The sequence below is a fragment of the Dunckerocampus dactyliophorus genome, chromosome 6 (genome assembly GCF_027744805.1).
Source record: "Dunckerocampus dactyliophorus isolate RoL2022-P2 chromosome 6, RoL_Ddac_1.1, whole genome shotgun sequence".
NCBI classification, from domain to species: Eukaryota; Metazoa; Chordata; class Actinopteri; order Syngnathiformes; family Syngnathidae; genus Dunckerocampus; species Dunckerocampus dactyliophorus.
Window position 1 is genome coordinate 9,349,604 of NC_072824.1, and position 20,468 is coordinate 9,370,071.

Here is a 20,468-nt window from a genome sequence, read left to right on the forward strand (position 1 = left end):
TAATCAGTTAAGTTTTGAGATTGCTTTAAAAATATTAATTTTACCTTAGTGAGGGCTGCTGTGTGCTCGTCTCCGCAGCTGATGTAAACCACTTTTTGAGATCTCAGAAACTTGATGTGGCACGGAACAGCACGGTCTTTAAAAAATACAAATTGAAAAATTTTAACGTAAAGGTTAACAAAAATCTCTACCTCTAATAAGTGTGGAAAAAATGGTAATAAATGACATGCTTTTACATTACGTTTTCAGCCTAAACCTAAGTCCAGCCCATGTTCATTCACCTTGTTTATCATTGAGACCCAGTTGACCCGCTCTATTCTTCCCCCAGCCAAACACCGCTCCAGACAAGGAGAGCGCAAAGCTATGGTCCCCGCCAGCGGTGATCTGCGCTAAAGGAATCCCTGCCAGAGACTTTAGGGGCTGCGGGAAGAGCTTGCTGGACTCGTCTTTCCCCAGACCCAGTTGACCGTTAGTGTTCTGGCCCCACGTGAACAGCTGACCATCTATGGAGGAAGCAACACACTAAGAGCATGACACACTGGCTGGCTTTTACACTCAATGGACAAAAATATTGGTTATAATGTTAATTTCATTGTGTGTGTGCGTGTGTGCGTGTATTATACCCCTAGAAAGTGCAATGCAGTGTTGGTTTCCACACATTACTTGGACAATGCTGTGGTCGCCCAGCCTTTTGACCAACCTAGGTTAAAAAAAAAAAAAAAATAATAGATGCGTTTATAATGGCAATACAGTACAGACCTCCACTAAGGCTTAAAATTGAGAAATGAGTAACCAAACAGCTACAATCTACAATCTTAATCTACAATCTTAATCTTATTGTTATTGCGCTACAGTCGGCACCAGTAAGGGCCTTAATGTGGGTGGAAGACCGCCCTGTGTCTTGATGGACAGCCAATCGGATCCTCCGGCTCAGCGCAGGTGTGATTTTTTTGGGTCTACCACTTGACTTTTTTGTTCCATAATGCTCAGGATCTTTCAAAAAATGTAGAATGACTGATTTACTGCTCCCAACCTCAGCAGCAATGGCACGCTGCGAGAGGCCTTGCTTATGCAGCTCCACAATCCGACCACGTTCAAAAAGAGAAAGCTTCTTAGCTTTAGCCATCAGGAGAGCATGACAGTGTGAATGCCTGACAGAAAATGACAATTTTGAGCAGATTTTGGCTTTTATAGCCTGTGGTCTTAAACTTTTGATCAGCTGATAAACAGCCTGTTTCAGTTTAATTGTTGTTTTCAATAAATGACTTTTTTCAAAGTGCTTTTTGTCTCACTCCCTCTTCTCTCTTCTTGCTTTTGCATATTGTAGCTCTACTTAAAACCTCATTAAGATCCAAATGTGCAAAATGCAAATTCTAGCAATTTTTCAACTGGTTTTAAGATTTTGATCAGGAGTGTATATGCTGTACATACTGTATGTATATGTATATATTCTATAGAATATAAATAGTACACTAAATCCTAAATGTAATTAAGTTTTATTATATTAACTGTTTTAATGCTACTAAAACAAAGCTCACTGTAAATAATAATTTATTATATTTTTGGGGATTTAAATATCCAGGCTGCTATATTAAAAATGCTCTAAGCAACTACAGAAAACTCACTGTCACCTCGGGATTCGAACTGCCATCTCTGCCGTCCCCAGGCCGAGCTGACCCCCTTCACCAGCCCCCCATGCAAACACTTGACCCTGCTCGTTGACTGCCATGGAATGGGCTCGGCCGCTGGACACCGTGGCGATCTTCTGAGCATCCAAAGCTCCCACCAGCTCTAAAGAGAGGATTGGTGGCAGATATAGACAATATGGTCAATATATGCAAACCATTACCATGGTTATCGTCAAATGCATATGCATGTTTTGCCCATTAAAGAAATGTTCTCTTTTGGCTCATATGCCACCACTGCACCAACAAATATACTGAGGGGAGGGCAAAACTCCCTCAAGGCCCAAACGATCCAAATTAGGACACACACCTTCATTATACACACATCCTGCATGTCCCAGAGTCTTGTCATTAACAATAATTTTAAAAATATATTATTGACATTATTCAATGACAAATTTGTCAGTTTTAATGACACCTCCTTTTGTGTGATTATATTAATTTGTATTGATTTATTATTCCATTATTGTTTATAAGGCATTGGGCCTTGTTTATTTTCATTTATTTATAGTAAAGTAAAAAAATACAAATAAAGTGAATGGGTACTTCTATTGTCCTCCACATCAAGGAATAGTTCGGTCATGATATTGTGATTATATGGGACGATTTTTTTTTCTGAGTTCTTCCATTGTCCTCAACATCAGGGATTAGTTCGGTAGTGATACTGTGATTATATGGGACTTTTTTTTTTCCACACGGTTTGTTAATACTAGACGAGTCAAAAGAAAAGTCAATTAGTTACTGTGATTGCTCCGCCTGCTAGCTGGTGAATGATAGCCAGTGTGCCCTGGCTGAGGAGAGCAAGGAGGTAGTGTCGACAATGCTGAAAAAGGCAGTATTTGGTCATGATGCAAAAATGCAAAATGCAAAAAATGCAAAAAAAAGTGTGAATCGAGATGATTTTTTTCTCTTTTTTTTGTGCAGCACTAACTCTCTCACAAACAAACAGAAAAACCCTTGTGTGTCCGTCTTGACCAACATTCTCAACAGGTCAGTGAAGGTATCTTACCCGGGGAGGCGCCCGGTTTGTCGTGCCCCAGCTGTCCACAGCTGTTAGAGCCGCACGTGTACACGCTTCCATCATGTAGCAGGAACACAGAGTGCTGACCTCCACAGGCCACCTCTTTGAGCAACATGCCTCTGAACCCTGGACAGTTCGTGGGCTCAATCATTGGCTCTCCGTCTGCGCCTATCCCCAACTGTCCATCTTTTGCATTACCCCAGCACAGCATGACGTCAAGGAGGACACGCACCACTGTGAATGACAATGACGACGACCAGGCTTATGAGTCGCCACGCTTTCTCCTCTTGGGATGATTCCTAGGGAAACAAACACGCAAAAGTTATTATAACAATCTCTTTTTACTGGGTATGCATTCTCCCTTTAAGAGGAAATACTGCATTGTGTATAAATGCTGTGTACTGGTAAGAAAGAGTGTTTAAATAAACCTTGTCTTGAGTAATCCCTTCTTAAGCAGCTCCAAGCAGCCCCGCGTTCATGTCAATGCACTTGCACAAAATGTGCATTGTGCAACTGTCTAAGACAGGGGTGTCAAACTTGTGCCATGGAGGCACAAGCAGGCCGAAACACTGCAGGTTTTCTTTCCAGCCAGTCACTAAAGCAGGTGATTTTAATGATCAACACCTCCTTCACTTTGATGGAAGGAGCTCATCAATTAAATCACCTGCTGGAGAAACTGGTTGGAGAGAAAACCTGCAGTGTCTCATCCCTCCTTTGACACAAGTGGTCTAAGATAAGAAACAGTAATAGACAAAGTGAAAATGAAACTAACCTAACTTTATAGTATTTATGCTTTCACATATGGCAGTACACGTAGCAGCAAAGTGGGTGTGGTGACTTCAAAAAGTCATCTGCTACACTTGCAACATCTACGTATGTGCTTTGGGTGATTTTATTTAATTTTATTTTTAACTAAGCACAAATTGTACCATCTTTATAATCTACAATGGCTCCATTATATTGTGGTGATCTTGCGTTGGCGAAGAGCCGTTCACAGGCGTTTCAGCTGCTTGAAAGTAAGTTGCTCTCTATTTGAGCCGAAAATAGGACGGACAGAACTTGTTATAAGCTTAACACACAATTGGAATGAAAGGAGTGTGCCTACAAAGAACACCAACCATGGCAGACACACACAGGGCAACAACTAATACTACGGGGAATGAAAAACAACAACTTACATAACAGTAAACTGTTCATATTTACAAAGCTGTTCAGCAAGGTATGCTGGGAAGCAGTAAGTACTCCCAGTGAAGCATGCTGGGAAGCAGGAAGTGCTCCCAGCAACGATTCAGAGGCGTAGTCTCCTATTAAAATCAGTAGCAAAGACCTCAGAAATATGACAATTTAAACATGAGCATATTAAACGTGTACTTACCCTCACAACAATGTAAATTATATTTAACAGGCAGCTAGCTACGTCAACTTAATATCTACGCATGAGGGGAAAAACTTAATTTACATCAGTTCGTTGGGTTGCTGTCACCAAATGACACATTGAATACAGTAAATGACTCCAAACGTGAAAATAAAGGGATATTACCTGGATATATGCATTCTGGTAGACAGATCTCCGACTCAGCTCAGGTCACAAACAAGGAAGTGTCACGGTTGTGACGTCAACTACATCACATTAAAGGACTCCTTCAATTGGCCATCGAGCCGGAACAGGAAGTGCTTGTGTTGTTTTTTTCTAGTCAGATCTGTATTAAACTTTAGTGAAACTCTCAATGTTGAAAACGATCGTCTCAGATAATGTTACGCTCCTAGTAGATATATTGGCCTACTAGTCACTTTATTTACTGATAAGAATAATGGGTCGAAAAGCCTATCGGTTGAAGAATGAATTATACCGTCAGTGTATAACATGTATTTAATATATTTATGATTTAATAATGTCATATGTATATAATAATAAAACTAATGGCAATGATGTAATGGTTGATAGGATAACGGTTTAGTAGTAAACAGAAGAATTTAGGTCATGTCTTCCTGCCGATGGCTGTTCACCCTACTGTCGTCTCACAGCCGCGCCTGACACGATGCCGCTCGGTGATTTGTCCGCGTGGTTGTCAGTAACGGTTCCACTGACCATTCAGCTGCTTTGTTAGTGGGGCGTTGACAGAGGCGGAGAAGATTGTAGCCATCCGATTGGCCCGCGGCTATCTATTGCCTTGTTTAATAACATTGGATTACGCAAGCGAGCAGGCGGAGAGGAGTGTCGATCATCAACGCGGCGGAATTCATTCCATGGTAATAGTCAACAAATAGACTCCCCGAGGAGAATAAAACAAGTCGGCTGTATCTGAAAATATATAAGGTATGGTTCTTGAGTGCTGGAGTTGCATTTTTGCCAGGTTGGGCCGAGGGCGAAGTCGAGTGCTTGACTAGCCAGCTCGTCGGCTAACAACTATCGCTAACGTTAGGTAGCTGTCATGCTAACACACAGCATTTCATGTAAACGTTATCTTTCGGCTAATGTAAATTAACGCAACCATATGATAGTTCAACCATATATAGCGGAGGAGAATGGGCAGACAGAAGGCTATTGTAAATCAACGCAACCATATGATAGTTCAACCATACATAGCGGAGGGGAATGGCGAGACAGAAGGCTATTGGAAATTAACGCAACCATATGATAATTCAACCATATACAGCGGAGGAGAATGGGCAGACAGACTTGCTGTCGGCTAATGTTAACCGAATAACTCATAACCTAAAAGGCAATTACGTATTTGCAATGCATATTTTTGCAGCGCCACGAATTGTCACACGTCTCAACGGCTTTATTTCGCCGAAATGACCATATTGTGACGTGTGATGAAGATTCAAGAGTTTTATTGTCATATGCACAGTAAGACAGGTAGTTATACTATGCAATGAAATTCTTATTCTGTTCATTCTCCCAAAAAAGAAAACACAAGAAAATGAATAAGAACGGAAGAAACATTAATACCAATAAAAGAAGAAACATTAATAACAATAAATTAAGCAATGTGATCGATTTATAACTGAGCACGTGCAGCACTGGAAGATTTGGTCACCATAAGTGGTCTTATTGCTTCATAGTGGAAGTTTATTGTAAGTTGTTTGCGTTTGAAAGACTGATGACATCTTTAAATAAAACCGAGGCAGCGTATCCCAATATTAAAATCTCATTTCATTAATATTGCAGCATTCACTTATGAATCTCCCTGAGATGAGTATTTATATTTTTTGCGCGGACTTGCATAGTTTCCTTTTCCACCCTGTTACCCGAAATAACACCTCCTAGGTTCTGCTTATGCTCGCACTGAAGGAACTAAAAATACATTTTGCCTTTAAACATCACTGAAGTTACAGTAGCTTAACAGGTTTGAAAATAGATATTTTTTAATACTTTTCAAGCTGCTGCACCTCTTCTGAAGTCTTCTGCACCTTTAGACACCACACCCTTCTATATTCCATACTGAAACAAGTGTATAATTTTTTTTTTCCAACGTTAGGTGATTCCATCGCTCTACATCCAGCACTTGTCCTGTATTTCTGCTGTCAGGGTGATGTCAATAGCCTATCTTGCCCGCCTGGCAAGGTGCAGTGGGCCCCATGTTGGACGCAGCGGTCTTTCACAAATGGCCATGGTGCCACTCCCATTAAAGCAGGACAGCCACCTTCAGTCCACCATCCCCCTGAGGCAGATTTATACCCCTTCGGGAAACCGACACAGCAGCACACGCTTTGATGCAGACAGCAGTGGGCGTCCCACCACCTGGGACTCATTTGGTATCTGGGACAATCGCATTGACGAGCCCATCCTGCTGCCCTCAAGCATCCGTTACGGCAAGCCCATTCCCAAGGTCAGTCTTTCCAAGGTGGGGTGCGCCTCGCTCATCGGGCAACGCAAGGAGAACGAAGACCGCTTCCAACTGTCTCAAATGACTGACAGCATCCTCTACTTTGCTGTGTTTGACGGGCACGGCGGGCTGGAAGCGGCAGATTTCTGTGACAAATATATGGAGAATTTTATCAAGTAAGAAAACCATTAATACTACATTTGTTCATGTAGTGGCTGGAGTTGTACTCAACTGCCGAGTGATAGCAGATGTTGCAGTGTGTCCCCTAGGGTTACAGCTTTGAAGGGGCGGGTAGTGAAGGGCTAAGGAGGGCGAACACACTTTCGACAAGCACCGACACACACACATACATGTGGTGCAGCCGAGTCGTCAAATGACGTAATGCAATTGCACCTTGCCAGTTGCATATGATAAACCTCACATTTTATAAAAGATGTCCAAAGAAAAGAAGAAATTCCAAAGAAAGATTCCAAAATAATCCAGAAAATCAAAACCCGTGGGACTCTTGTTCAGATAAAGTATTAAAAAATAAGGCTATTTTGTTAAGCACAATGTATAGACCTGTTGTATAAGAAATGTATACTTATGTTGTGCACTGGAACTGTATAGGAAATAAAACTGACCGTCTCGGGGTCAGGGCGGCTCCCTAATGTAATGTTAGGGGAGACACTGGGGTCTCCAATCTTTCACTTTCTCTTCAAACTCCACCGTAAACTTGAGCTTTACAGATACCACCTCTGCTCTGTATGTGGTGTGTGTTGGTAAAAACGTCCTATTAGAGCACAGGCCACTGTTTGAGCAAATATGATAGATATTGTATTAATATCTGGCTTCATCAAAGGAATTTATATTGCACAATCAGAATGTTGAATGAAAAAAACCTGTTGCTGTTTCAGGGACCTTGTGGCAGATGAGGACAATCTTGAGTTGGTGTTAAAGAAAGCCTTCCTGGAAGTAGACAAAGCTCTCGCAAAGCATTTGCACCTCTCAAGTGGTAGGTTCTTTCACGCTGCATACATGCAAAGATATTCTTTGTAGTTGTGGTAGTTAGTCGTACAGAATAATGCATTTTTTGTTTTCTTTCTGTTCAAACGTTAGGCCTAGGACATTGTCATGACCTGAGCAAATGAGAGGTCTATCATTTAAATCCAGGTTTACCAATGATTGATGAGTATAAAAAAAAACAAAAAAAAAACAAGTAGCAGAGTAAACTGTTGGGTTCAACGGCTTGTCAAAACTGCATCCAAAAAGATTAGTAATAGCTTTTAAAGGAAATACCATATATAGCTAAGCATACAGTGGAACATTGTTTTTCAACGACCTGTAGGTGGTACAACTTGGATTATGTTTGACCTTTTCGGCTTCCACTGTATAAAAAATAAACAGCTATCGGTGTAAACCATGTTAAGGTCTTGGTAGGGTAGTTTTAAGCTCATCAAAACACATTTTGGAATAATTTTCACTAATAGAGCTAAAGAGTTGTGTTTATGATGGATGGTTATTATGAAGTAATAAGGCTTTTTCCTTTTCTTTGTCACACATGTTCATTTCCCCACAATGCAACACAAGCTATTGGTATTAGAGGTAAAAGAAGTTGCATGGTCTTTTCTACAGCACCTACCGAGTTTAAGACAATGTGTTTGTGCTTTTGCTAACAATAGTTTTACCTGTTACCTGTTACGCGGCACCCAGCCGGGCCGCGCTGTGTGAAATGTCCCAATATGCCTGTGTGTGTGTGCATGTTATCTACGGCAGCTGCGGACCCAGCTCAGAGCTGGAGGCCCTTGGCACCAATGTGGATGACGAGAGGCTAGATATTGAAGGAGAGAGTCCAGCGGGTCCTAAATCCTGGACTACTGGAAGGTTCCCTATCTTTCTCTCACTCCCCTCTACCCTTCTCTCTCACTCTCTCTCACTCTCTCTCTCTCTTTTTCTCTCGAGCTACCAACCTCGCTCATCTCTATATACCTCTCAGTCTTCTTTCTCTTACCAAGTGTATGCAAGAGCTTCTTGTGAGACCGGGCGTCACTTTGATAACTTGTTTGTTGTCACCCTGCCAGAAATAGTCCACATGATGCAGCATGTCTAATGTGCGCAATTGGCTTCCAAACATCACACCTAGCTACTATAGCCCTGCAGCTGGTTAGAGAACCAGATCTCAGTGTTTATGCATTAAAGCATGTAGCCACTGTCCAGCGACAACCCTGTATGTACACTTAATGACGATGTTGGACAATGTGAATATCTCCTCCATGTTTGGTCAACGTTCAAGTATGCAGTTTTTTATCTACGTTGTCTGCAGGAAGTTTTGCTGCCTTTTACTTTGCAGAAGACTCGTAACACCGCAAAGATCAGACGCTTACTTTCCTGTAATAACTTAAGTGCTGAAATGTGACGAATTAACAAACCTAACGTTTTGAGCAGATGACAACATTGGTCTGATTCTTGCAAAGTTTAGTACAATTGATACCCGCAGGTCAATGTTGTCCGTCAGTTGGCTAAATTAAGAGAATTTTAGAGTAAAACTGTTATGTAACAGATATTTTGGTATTTTTGCTACCCATCTTTTTACATGAATGAGATCCACAGTCCATTCATTAGACGGCATTGTTATGGCGGGGCATTACTGTCAGCCAGATTGAACAATTATTACTTTGAAACATACTGTACAACATTCAATGATGACTTTGTAAAGACTTGGTGATACTGTACTGTAAATCTGTTCAAAAGGAGTCAGATTTGCTGTATTTTGTCAAAGTACATTTTCTGAAACGTTATTATGAAATCACTCGTTATAGTTCCTTAAATCATCATACAGGCGGTTTTGTGCTACATACAAGTTACACTTACACCTAAATTAAATCTGAATTAATTCCTAAGTCACTCAGACTGTACACAGAACACATGAAGGTAGCATACACAGAAGGCAGAATAATGTAACATAGTAGAAATTAAATTAGTAGATTGCAATATACTGTCCTATATTTTTTATCTTTTTCTATTGTACTTTTCATAAAAGTAACGTTAAAATCCCATCTCGTCCCAGCAGACCCAATCTCATGTATCGTCTCATCTCGTGAACTGAGTGTCTCGTGACACCCCTTCTAGCAACCTTTCCCTGCCAATAATAAGACCAGTACACTGCTTTGTTATTACTATCGCTTTCAGAGGATCAGCGCCTTGTGTGCTGTTAAAAAGTTTTGTAGTCTCTGACCGTCTGTGAATGTGACGTGTGTTCTGTCTGTGTGTGTTGCTGCATGCAGAGAGGACAGTTGAGTTGCTCATGTTGTTTTTGGCGTGGTTCGGCTGACAGTAGTCTGTTTTGTTTTTGCAAACAAAGATATTGTTGATTGATCCTGGCCATCCTTGCAACATCCGGGGTGACATTACAATACAATCTTTATCTTTAATGATGGTCCTTAATGAAACAAGTGTGGGCAATGTTGAGCACATTGTGTATTCTTCCGCGGTGCGGCACGCTGTAAATAGTTCCCCAATTCCCCGTGTTTATGGACCAAAATTAAGGTTTTAATTTATTTATGTAAGCTCGTACGTCATCACGAAACACTGAGGGCCACTTATAATGTGACATACGTGGTTGTCATTTGACAGTGTGCTAAAATTGGCTGAAAGTATTTTGTACAAGGTGTTAAACCAGTGTAAACTTCCATTACTTAGCGTTTAGTTATATTTGCAGCAAAAAAGTTTCCCTTTTGCTGCTGCAAAACAAACATCAGAATGCATTTGTATGAGACAAGCTTCCATGGGATAAAGTTTAAAGCAATGCTAAGTGTTGTTTTGAAATGTAAACAGTTCAGCTGACACTGTTCCAACTGCATGTATCCCCTCCCCTTTCATTGATGATTGTGTTGTCAACTACAGTCCTGCCACCCCTGCGTTCTTGTGTGTGTGTTGTTTGTGCACAAAGGAGAAAGAGTAAACCACTTCTCGCCTCTCATGTCTGCCTAATTAATGTCTCTGTAGCGCCTGGGATAAATGCGGGCACCACCGCCACCGTAGCGCTGCTGAGGGACGGCATTGAGCTGGTGGTGGCCAGCGTGGGCGACAGCCGCGCCATGCTGTGCCGCAAGGGCAAGGCGCTCAAACTCACTGTGGACCATACTCCTGAGAGGAAGGATGAGAAGGAGAGGTCAGAGTCCAATTGTATATTTCATCTTACTTACCTACCCGTGCTCTTTTATTAACAAACATTTCGCAAAACACAGCAGCAACATAACCAATGTTTTAATAGCAGTAAGGAGAGAGCTGCTCTGCCAGCTTTAGTAATTGATAAGGTCATTCTAAATGGCAAGTGTAAAGGCCCTGTCACACCTTTACGATTTAGCCAGCGCATGCCCGACGTGACCATTTTGTTGGCATACGTTGAACTGTCGACGTTTTTTTCAATTTTGGGCGCATACATAGCGTATTCATAACGAGTTCGACGTATACATGACGTATTAGGAACTTGTATAGAACGTTTCTATAACTTATAGACAACTTATACCAACAAATGCATAGCTTGTTGTCGGCGTTCACAACTTATGCCCAACACCAGTCTAACTTACGCAAACTGCACGGCAGCGTATGGCCAACAATCACGTGCCGTAGCCTATAAAAAGGCTGCACCTGATGACTCACCTCACTAGACATCGCAGTGTCAACATCACCATCATGCCGAAGAAAATTTCTAAGACCGCTGCCAAGAAGTATCAGGGCAGTGACGGAGGCCGACGGCGAGGACTTGGACGTAAGAAGGATCCATCACCACCCACAGCTCCCCCCTCCCACTCTCACTCTGATGGAGATGAAGCAGGTTATAACGCCTCTTCCCCTCCTGTTGGTTCCATGCCCAGTGTTACAGTGCCCTCTACTGGTCAAGCATGTAGCAGTATAAATATGGATTTCCTACAAGGCATAGCATAATGTAGCGTATCTGCAAACACAACAGCCTCCATCTCCTCTCAGCCAATCCTTGCCAAGAAGAGAGCCAAGAAGACACAGTTTTGTCTCAAGGCATGTTGACGAATTACGACTTGTGCGTAACTTACAAATAACGTGTGTGAACGGGCGTCAACGATCGCATAACTTATTGCTCGCGTATGAATCATACGTTGACATACGTCAAAGTTTTGTGCATGCACAAAACTTTTGGACGACTTGGACGTACTACGACGTATGCCGGCGTGCTTCAGCGTGCTCTTGACTTATACAAAACTTACCCATAACTTATTCGACGTACGCCAGCGTATTGGCCAAATTTTCCATACGTTGGTGTACGCTGGCTAAATCGTCAAGGTGTGACAGGGCCTTTACGTGCATGAGTTTCTCACCAACAGCTAAATAGTGCAACCAACATTTCAAAGCGCATGGAGTACTTCAGTACTGGCATCTTGTTATAGTAAGCAAATTACATCATGATGTTGCCGACAGACACTTATTAGAGACCCCAGTGATTATTTTTCTGGACGACAAGAAGACTGCGGTTAACTAAATATAAGCGTTAACTGGGGCATTTATGGTATTTGTTAAATTGTTGTGTTGTTAAAGGCAGAATTTCTGATACGAGGCTATGCAGGTGTACTCACTTCCTCTTTGCCTCTGCACGCATGGCCAGGATCAAGAGGAGCGGGGGCTTCATCACTTGGAACAGTCTGGGACAGTCAAACGTCAATGGCAGGTTGGCTATGACACGAAGCATCGGAGACTTTGACTTGAAGAACATGGGGGTCATTGCCGAGCCAGAGACCAAGAGAATAACGGTACATTATAAAGTCATAACAGGGTGAAAGTACACAAAATATCTGTGTTTTGATCAACGATCTTTATATCTGAACGTACTAAAGAAGTGGTTCACACACTCAATAGTTCACCTGTTAAGTGGAAAAACTTAAACCTGTCAAGGAGATGTTGGTGTTTGCCTTCATTAAGTCTCTCTGCTACTATGAAATACACATTTGTTTATGATATCCTTTCAAAGCTGCAGTAGCAATAAGGTGCCACTTGGTGGTGAAAGGCTTTTTAAAGTATGAGTCTGGCCTTTTCCTCAGCTGTCCCACGTCCACGACTCTTTCCTGGCACTGACCACTGATGGCATCAACTTCATCATGAACAGCCAGGAGATCTGCAACGTCATCAACCAGTGTCACGACCCCAAAGAGGCAGCACAGCGCATCTCTGAGCAGGTAGGAGATCGAGTGTCACATGTATGTCATGTAACATCCATCCATCTTCTACCGCTTATCTGAGGTCGGGGCGCCGGGGCAGCAGCCTAGGCAAGGAAGCCCAGACTTCCCTTTCCCTGGCCACTTCGTCCAGCTCCTCCCGGAGGATCTCGAAGCATTCCCAGGCCAGGTGAGAGACATAGTCTCTCCAATGTGTCCTGGGTCTTCACTGAGGCCTCCTACCAGTCGGATGTGCCCTGAACACCTCCCCAGGGAGACGTCCGGGAGGCATCCTGACCAGGTGCCCAAGCCATCTCATCTGGCTCCTCTCAAAGTGGAGAAGTAGTGGTTCTACTCAGTTTCTCCCGGATGACAGAGCTTCTCACCGTGTCTCTAAGGGAGAGCCCAGCCATGATCTTGTCCTTTCGGTCACTACCCAAAGCTCATGAGTGAGGGCAGGAACGTAGATCGACTGGTAAATTGAGAGCTTTGCCTTTCGGCTCAGCTCCATCTTCACCACAACATACCGATGCAGAGTCCGCATCACTGCCGCACCAATACACCTGTCAATCTCACGCTCCATCCTTCCCTCACTCGTGAACAAGACCCCAAGGTACTCTTCCACTTGGGGCAGGATCTCATCCCTGACCAGGAGATGGCACCCTTTTCTGGAAGAGAACCGTGGACTTGGACTTGGAGGTGCTGATTCTCATCTCGGCTGCTTCACACTCTGCTGCGAACCGATCCAGTGAGAGTTGAAGGTCACAGCTCGATGAAGTCAGCAGGACCACATCATCTGCAAAAAGCAGAGACCCAATCCTACAGCCACCAAACCGGAACCCCTCAACGTCCTGGCTGCGCCTAGAAATTCTGTTCATAAAAAGGATGAACAGAATTGGCAGCCCTGGCGGAGTCCAACCCTCACTGAAAACGGATCTGACATATTGCCAACAATGCAAACCAAACTCTTGACACCGGTCATAAAGGGAACAAACAGCCTGAATTAGGTCGTCTGATATTCCATATTTCCAGAGTACGCCCCACAGAATTCCTCAAGGAACACGGTTGAAGGCCTTCTCCAAGTCCACAAAGCACATGTAGCCTGGTTGGGCACCCTCAAGGACTCTGCCGAGAGTGTAGAGCTGGTCCACAGTTCCACGACCAGGACGAAAACCACACTGCTCCTCCTCAATCCGAGATATGATAGTTGGAACACACCCTCCGGCCCCCCTTCTTAAAAAGGGGTACCACCACTCAATTCTTCCAATCCAGCCGACAGCATCCGGGGCCTTGATGAACTCAGGGCGGATCTCATCCACCCCTGGGACCCTGCCATCGAGAAGCTTTTTGACAACTTCAGCAACCTCACCCCCAGGGATAGGAGAGCCCACTGTGGAGTCCAGGCACTGCGCTGCTGAACTCCTCATTGGAAGACGTGTCTGTGGGATTGAGGTCTTCAAAGTGTTCCTTCCACCGGTCCACAACATCTCAAGTCGAGGTCAGCAGCACACCATCCCCACCATACCCCACCCAGGCCATGGTAAAGGAGTGGGGAGAGACCAAGCCAGTAGGGACAAGATCTGGGCAGATGAACTCAATCTGTTTTTTAACAGATTTGAGTCTGCCCTCCCTCCCTCCCCTACCAACTCACCACTCTTCACCCCCACATCCCCATCCCAGCCATCCTCTACTCCCCTCTCCATAACTGATGATCAGGTGAGAAGTCAGCTGAGGAAGATCAAGGCAAGGAAGGCCCCGGGACCGGACGGCATCAGCCCTAGAATCCTCAAGGACTGTGCTGACCAGCTCTGTGGAGTTCTCAGGCACTTGTTCAACCTCAGCCTGAGCCCGGAGAAAGTCCCGGCCCTGTGTAAGACCTCCTGTGTGGTCCCGATCCCAAAGACACCGCGTCCCAAGGAGCCTAACCACTTCAGGCCTGTTGCCTTGACCTCTCACCTGATGAAGACCATGGAGAGGATTATCCTGCAGCACCTGCGACCCCTGGTGGGCACTCAGCTGGACCCCCTGCAGTTTGCTTACCGGCCTCGGATCGGAGTGGACGACGCAGTGATCTACCTGCTGCACAGATCACTGCTACACCTGGAGGACAGCGGGAGCGCTGTGAGGGTCATGTTTTTTGACTTCTCCAGTGCCTTCAACACCATCCAGCCGTCACTGCTCAGAGTGAAGATGGAGAGTGTGGGAGTAGACCAACACCTGACTGCATGGGTTATAGACTACCTCACCAACAGACCACAGTATGTGAGGCTCCGTCACTGTGTGTCTGACATGGTACTCTGCAGCACAGGTGCCCCTCAGGGTACGGTGCTCTCCCCTTTCCTCTTCACCCTCTACACCTCGGACTTTACACACAACTCCACACAGTGTCACATCCAGAAGTTCTCCGACGACACAGCCATCGTTGGTTGTGTTTCAGAGGGGAATGATCTGGAATACAGGACGGTCATCAGGGACTTTGTCAGCTGGAGTGAGCTTAACCAGCTGCAGCTCAACAACAGCAAGACAAAGGAGATGATCATTAACTTCCAGAGGAAAACATCTCACTTTACACCGGTGAACATCCAGGGAGCGGACATAGAGTTGGTAGACAGCTACAAATTCCTGGGTGTTCACCTTAACAACAAGCTGGACTGGTCCGTCAACACCCACGCCCTCTACAAGAAGGGCCAGAGTCGCCTCCACCTGCTGAGGGGACTGAGGTCCTTTGGTGTGTGCAGGACTCTTTTACGGACCTTTTATGACTCTGTGGTGGCCTCAGCCATCTTCTATGCTGTGGGCTGCTGGAGAGGGGGCAGCACGGAAAGGGACAGGAGCAGGATCAAAAAAGCTGATCAGGAGAGCGAGCTCTGTCCTGGACGGTCCTCTGGACTCCGTGGAGGAAGTGGGGGAGAGAAGGATGTTGGCTAAGCTGACATCCATCATGAACAACACCTCTCACCCGCTACATGACACTGTTGTTTCCCTGAACAGCTCCTTCAGCAGCAGACTGTTACACCCACGGTGTAAGAAGGAGAGGTTCCGCAGGTCCTTCATACCGACCGCTATCAGGCTCTACAACACCTGCACCACCTGAACCATGTTGTAGACACTATGCTTTCTTTACACTGTTCTCTTTACTTGTCTTGCTTGCTTGCTGCTGTAACAAGTAAATTTCCCCGCTGTGGGATAAATAAAGTACATACATACATACATACATACACGTTGTTGATTTTGCACTGCTTTCCCCTCCTAAGACGATGGTGGTCCAGAATATCTCCGAAGCCGTCCGGAAGTCGTTTTCCATGGCTTCTCCGCACTCCGTGGCTTCTCCGAACTCGGAACTGTCTGAGTTTTTGCTTCAGCAACCGTCAGAGCCACAGACCGCTTGGCCTGCCGGTACCTGTCAGCTGCCTTCGGACTCAATGTCCGCCGCCTCCCTCGGAACATGGTCGAAGTTTTACCGGAGGTGGGAATTGAAACTAATTTTCATATGGGACTCTGCCAGATGTTCCCAGCAGACCCTCACAGTGCGTTTGGGCCTGCCAGTTCTGACCGGCATCCCCCCCCCCATGATCTGAGCCAACTCACCACGGGGTGGTGATTGGTTGACAGCTCTGCCCCCTCTTCACCCGAGTGTCCAAAAGATATGGCCGAAAGTCCGATGACACAACCACAAAGTCAATCATCGAACTGCGGTCCAGGGTGTCTCGGGGCCACATGCACATCCTTGTGTTCGTTATGAACAGTCTGTGACAAGCTCAGAAGTTCAATAACAAAGCACGGCTTGAGTTCAGATCAGGAGGCCGTTCCTTCCAATCACAGCTCTCCAGGTCTTAGTGTTGCTGCCAACGTTAACGTTGAAGTCCCCCAGCAGAACAAGGGAACTCCATTCTGAACTGCTGTTTGGCGCATAAGTGCAAACAGTCAGAACCCGTCCCGCCACCTGAAGGCGGAGGGGACTACCCTCTCGTTCACCGTGTTTAACCTCCAACGTACAGGCCACGAACTGGGGAGCAACAAGAATTGCCAACCCTGTCCGTAGCCTCTCACTGCCGGAAACGCCAGAAAGTACTAAATAAAGGACTGGTTTCAGAGCCCTGTTGAGGTGAGTCCAACAGTATTCAGCCGGAACATCTCCACCTCGCGCACTCGCTTCCAGAAAGTAGCGGCTTTGTTGTCCCCATGACAACGACAAGCCGGTGATTTCAGATTTTCCCACACTGGAAGCTGTTTCAGGGCAGCCAGAAGTCTGTGTAGATGAAAGGCTGAAACAAGAAAATACCTGAAAACAGTGTGGGCAGCCACCTAAAAGCACTTTTTAAACTGTCTAAATTCCAGTAACAGGGCTAGATTTTGACCAACACACATCCAATACACTACTAGGGGTGTCCCGATTCGATAAGGATATCAAATATTGGTTCAATATCAGCCAAAAAAAAACGGTATCGGATTATATTGGCCTGCATCTAAAATCTCCAATATTGGCACTCCGATACAGTCAGTCCATTCCAGCACTTCTATCCAGCAGCAGTCCTTCTATTCAGCATGCAGAACCCACTTCATCACAACAACAGCGTGTGATAGTGTTTTTACCAAGGATAATGATGATATCAGGCGTGTGGCTGTGTTGCAAAAATTATCATGCACAAGTTTCCCATGGTGGCACAGAACTGGGCAAGTTTAATAAGACCAAGCTCATCGCACATTTGAAGAAGGATTTAAGCAACTACACCCTTTCCTGAAACATCCACCGCTGTTTGATACATTTGCAAAGCGTGAGAAACTCCCACAGGATGGCAAAAAGTCATCAGCTGTAACAGAAGAGCGCCAGCCCCTGTCGGTGGTGTGTGATGTCGGGTTTAAACGCTTCATTGAGCACGTCGAGCCTTGCTACATTATGCCTATTGTGGATACACCGGATGCATCAAGAAGATGGATGGATAAATGGATGAATTTTTCTCATATCTACCGTTGCTGACATTATCTGTTTGAGTAATATCACATCATCATACCTTTCCTATCATTCCACACTACTAAACAAGTAACAAAAGTATGCATGATCTGTGCTGATATCTGATCGATATCGGACGATATTCAAGGCTGCAACATCGGAACTGGATCGGATGTGAAAAGGTTGCAGTTGTAGGACACCCCTACACAGACCTCTGACACATTGAAGAATACTACTATATGGGAACTTTAATTGGCAATAGCTGCAAGTTGCAGGAAAGGTGTATGAACCCTGATGAATGCTTGGGTGGTCATGCGACATGACATTTTTAACTACCTGTGCTCGTCCTCTAGGCTCTGCAGTACGGCTCAGAGGACAACAGCACCATCATCGTGGTGCCCTTTGGCGCCTGGGGGAAGCACACCAATTCAGAGACAAGCTTCTCCTTCAGCCGAAGTTTCGTGTCCAGCGGGCGGTGGGCGTAGTCGTGGTGGTGGTGGTGGAGGGTGGTGGGCAGGCAGGGGATGCTTGGGTGAAGGGGTATGTGCAATGCAGTCAACAACAGTGCCCTTGATGTGAAAATAATCTGTGTGTGTTCTGCCCAGCTCTGTGAGGTTTGTTGAATTGGCAAAGTGCACTCATTGACAAAGTCTTTACCCCACGCTTTTTGTAGAACGAGAGCAGCGTTGCCCAACCAATTCTGGAAAAATCTCACTGCGCACCACCAAGCGTGCCATGGCTTATTCAGTTGTATGAATGGCAACAGGTGGATTATGTACCTGCTGCCATCTAGTGAAAGAACATTTAATGGTTCTGCCTGTCGCCATATCGTCACTGGCATCGATAACTGAACAATTATACATTATTTGTCGTAAATAATCATTTTCAGACCAATTAAGTTGAAATTGGATCATTTCTTGTGGCACAGGGTCTTTTATCTTGTCCAACACCCACCCCCAACCATCACGTACAACTTCACCTGAGACATCAGCATATCTCTTCTGCTTAGTGTGCAATGAAAGTTTAACTAACACCAAAAATGGGTTTTATTCGAAGCAGAAGTGAGGCTATATATTTGCAACATAAAGCAGGATAGATGTCTGTTTGCTGGCTGCTGAGCGCAATATGACAGAAATCATTTTAAAGTGACCTGCATCACGACAGTATGCCATTTATTGTTTTTACATTTTACTGCCGACAGTGGTTATCTTCATTTTTGCACTCATAAAAATGTTAACTTAAAACGTTTTATGATGGCGACGGTTTGACCCCGGAATGGATAAATTCTGCTACCAATATTTCCAATATTTCAAATTCAACAAAATAGAAACGGCGAGCGTACTGCGTGGAATCCTAAATGTTCCACTGTAGCTGTTTGCAGCACTTGCATTTGCACTTTTTTATTTCAAGGCCGTACCAACATGGACACGTTTCATTTTGAAATACTTCAGAGTGCGCCTGGATTTTACCAGTTGTCAGTAAACTAAGTCTAGTTTGTGTGAATAGTACTTGTTGTTGAATACATCGGACCCTTGTGGGAATAGCACATCTACTCTAATGTACATACAGAGGAACCTCCTGAAAACTAAAGGATCATCACCAAATATTGTGTATGTAATGAAAAGTTCTTATCTTTCTACCGGAGTTTGTCAGAGCGCCTTTCTGTCATCTTGGGTAGGAATCGTTGCGGTCCATTTGCACAAATATTGCGAGTCCTAGAGTGTAAACACAAGCCAGAATGTTCTTTTGCTGACGATACAAGTCTTTTTTTATTTTTATTTTTTGTTATTATGGCTCTATAATCATGATCAAATGTTATACTGGCAAGATAGGTTCCCGCGTAAGACATATTCAGGGTACAGAAATGTACAGTCTATGTTGTGTAAATATATACTATTTATGCAAAAAAAGTGTTAATTGTATCTTAATGTTTGTGCACAGACTTCATGTAACAAACAATGTTTGTTTAAAAACTGAACAAAGCACACCTCAATATAATGTAACAGCGCACTTGTTCCATCTGCTCATGTTAGTCTTTGTTTCATGTAAAAAAAAAAAAAAAAAAGAAAGAAAAAGACCTCATCTGTAAAGAAACCTCCCAACAAGCCCGCTTGTCTGTGGAAAAAGTAACTTTTTTTTTCTTTCCTTTTGAAATGGAATCATTGTTTCTGTTGACCTGGGAGAATGTTACACAGCATTGACATGTAACAATTAAATCTGTGTTTCTGGAAATATGCAAAAAGTCTTCTTTTATTATTATCTTTGCAAAGGATAATTTATATACACTGTTCTTTGCAAATATGTTCGCAAAATGATGTGCATATACATACAGTATGATTATAAATATACCATTTAACTTTAGTGTTAGTGTTGAAATTTAGCTAGAAATGTAACTTAATAGTGCTTGAAAAAGGTTTGGATTTTTACATGTTATTTTTGTAAAGGGTAATGTACAGTATACACTATTGTAAAGATCAGAATCTCAATTAGCTCTTAATATATTAGAAAATGAGTATGAGTATACATACATACATATACCGTAAATATTTCATTTCCCGCGACTGTAAGTTGTTGGAACAGCTAGTAATGTACAGTGGTGTGAAAGTGTTTGCCCGCTTCCTGATTTATTGTTTTGCATGTTTGTCACACTTAAATGTTTCAGATCATCAAACAAATTTATGTATTAGTCAATGACAACACAGCTGAACACAAAATGAAACATTTTTTAAGGGAGAAATAAAATCCAAACCTACATGGCCCTGTGTGGAAAAAGTGATTGCCCCCTAAATCTAATAACTGGTTGGGCCACCCTTA

At 43.9% G+C, this 20,468-nt stretch overlaps 2 protein-coding genes across 10 annotated transcripts in view; one reads left to right on the top strand and one right to left on the bottom strand.

The window, feature by feature from the left end:
* Positions 1–4,359, bottom strand: part of herc3 (HECT and RLD domain containing E3 ubiquitin protein ligase 3) — a 39,981-nt gene extending 35,622 nt beyond the window's left edge. For 7 of the 8 annotated variants that reach the window (XR_008570639.1, XR_008570637.1, XR_008570638.1 and 4 more), the window contains exons 1-6: positions 4,247–4,359; positions 2,695–3,005; positions 1,632–1,791; positions 624–700; positions 282–503; positions 45–136 (exon numbers count right to left, since the gene is read on the bottom strand). Coding sequence is in view for 5 of the 8 variants with exons in the window: in XM_054778440.1 (XP_054634415.1) it covers positions 45–136; positions 282–503; positions 624–700; positions 1,632–1,791; positions 2,695–2,917 (774 nt within the window). In the remaining 3 variants the exon portion in view is untranslated. Of the gene's footprint in view, positions 1–44; positions 137–281; positions 504–623; positions 701–1,625; positions 1,792–2,694; positions 3,006–4,246 lie in introns of those variants that run through there. The other variant, XM_054778441.1, reaches the window with a different exon arrangement.
* A 481-nt stretch (positions 4,360–4,840) lies between these two features.
* ppm1kb (protein phosphatase, Mg2+/Mn2+ dependent 1Kb) lies at positions 4,841–19,896 on the top strand. 2 transcript variants are annotated; one of them, XM_054778564.1, is made up of 7 exons: positions 4,841–4,956; positions 6,192–6,715; positions 7,436–7,533; positions 10,524–10,689; positions 12,157–12,301; positions 12,590–12,724; positions 18,008–19,896. In XM_054778564.1, exons 1-7 carry the CDS (start codon positions 4,954–4,956, stop codon positions 18,137–18,139), a joined length of 1,203 nt encoding a protein of 400 aa, XP_054634539.1. In that variant the 5' UTR covers positions 4,841–4,953; the 3' UTR covers positions 18,140–19,896. The 2 variants fall into 2 exon arrangements, with proteins under 2 accessions (XP_054634539.1, XP_054634540.1); XM_054778565.1 differs by having other exon boundaries at positions 4,878–5,023.
* Positions 19,897–20,468: the final 572 nt, after the last annotated feature.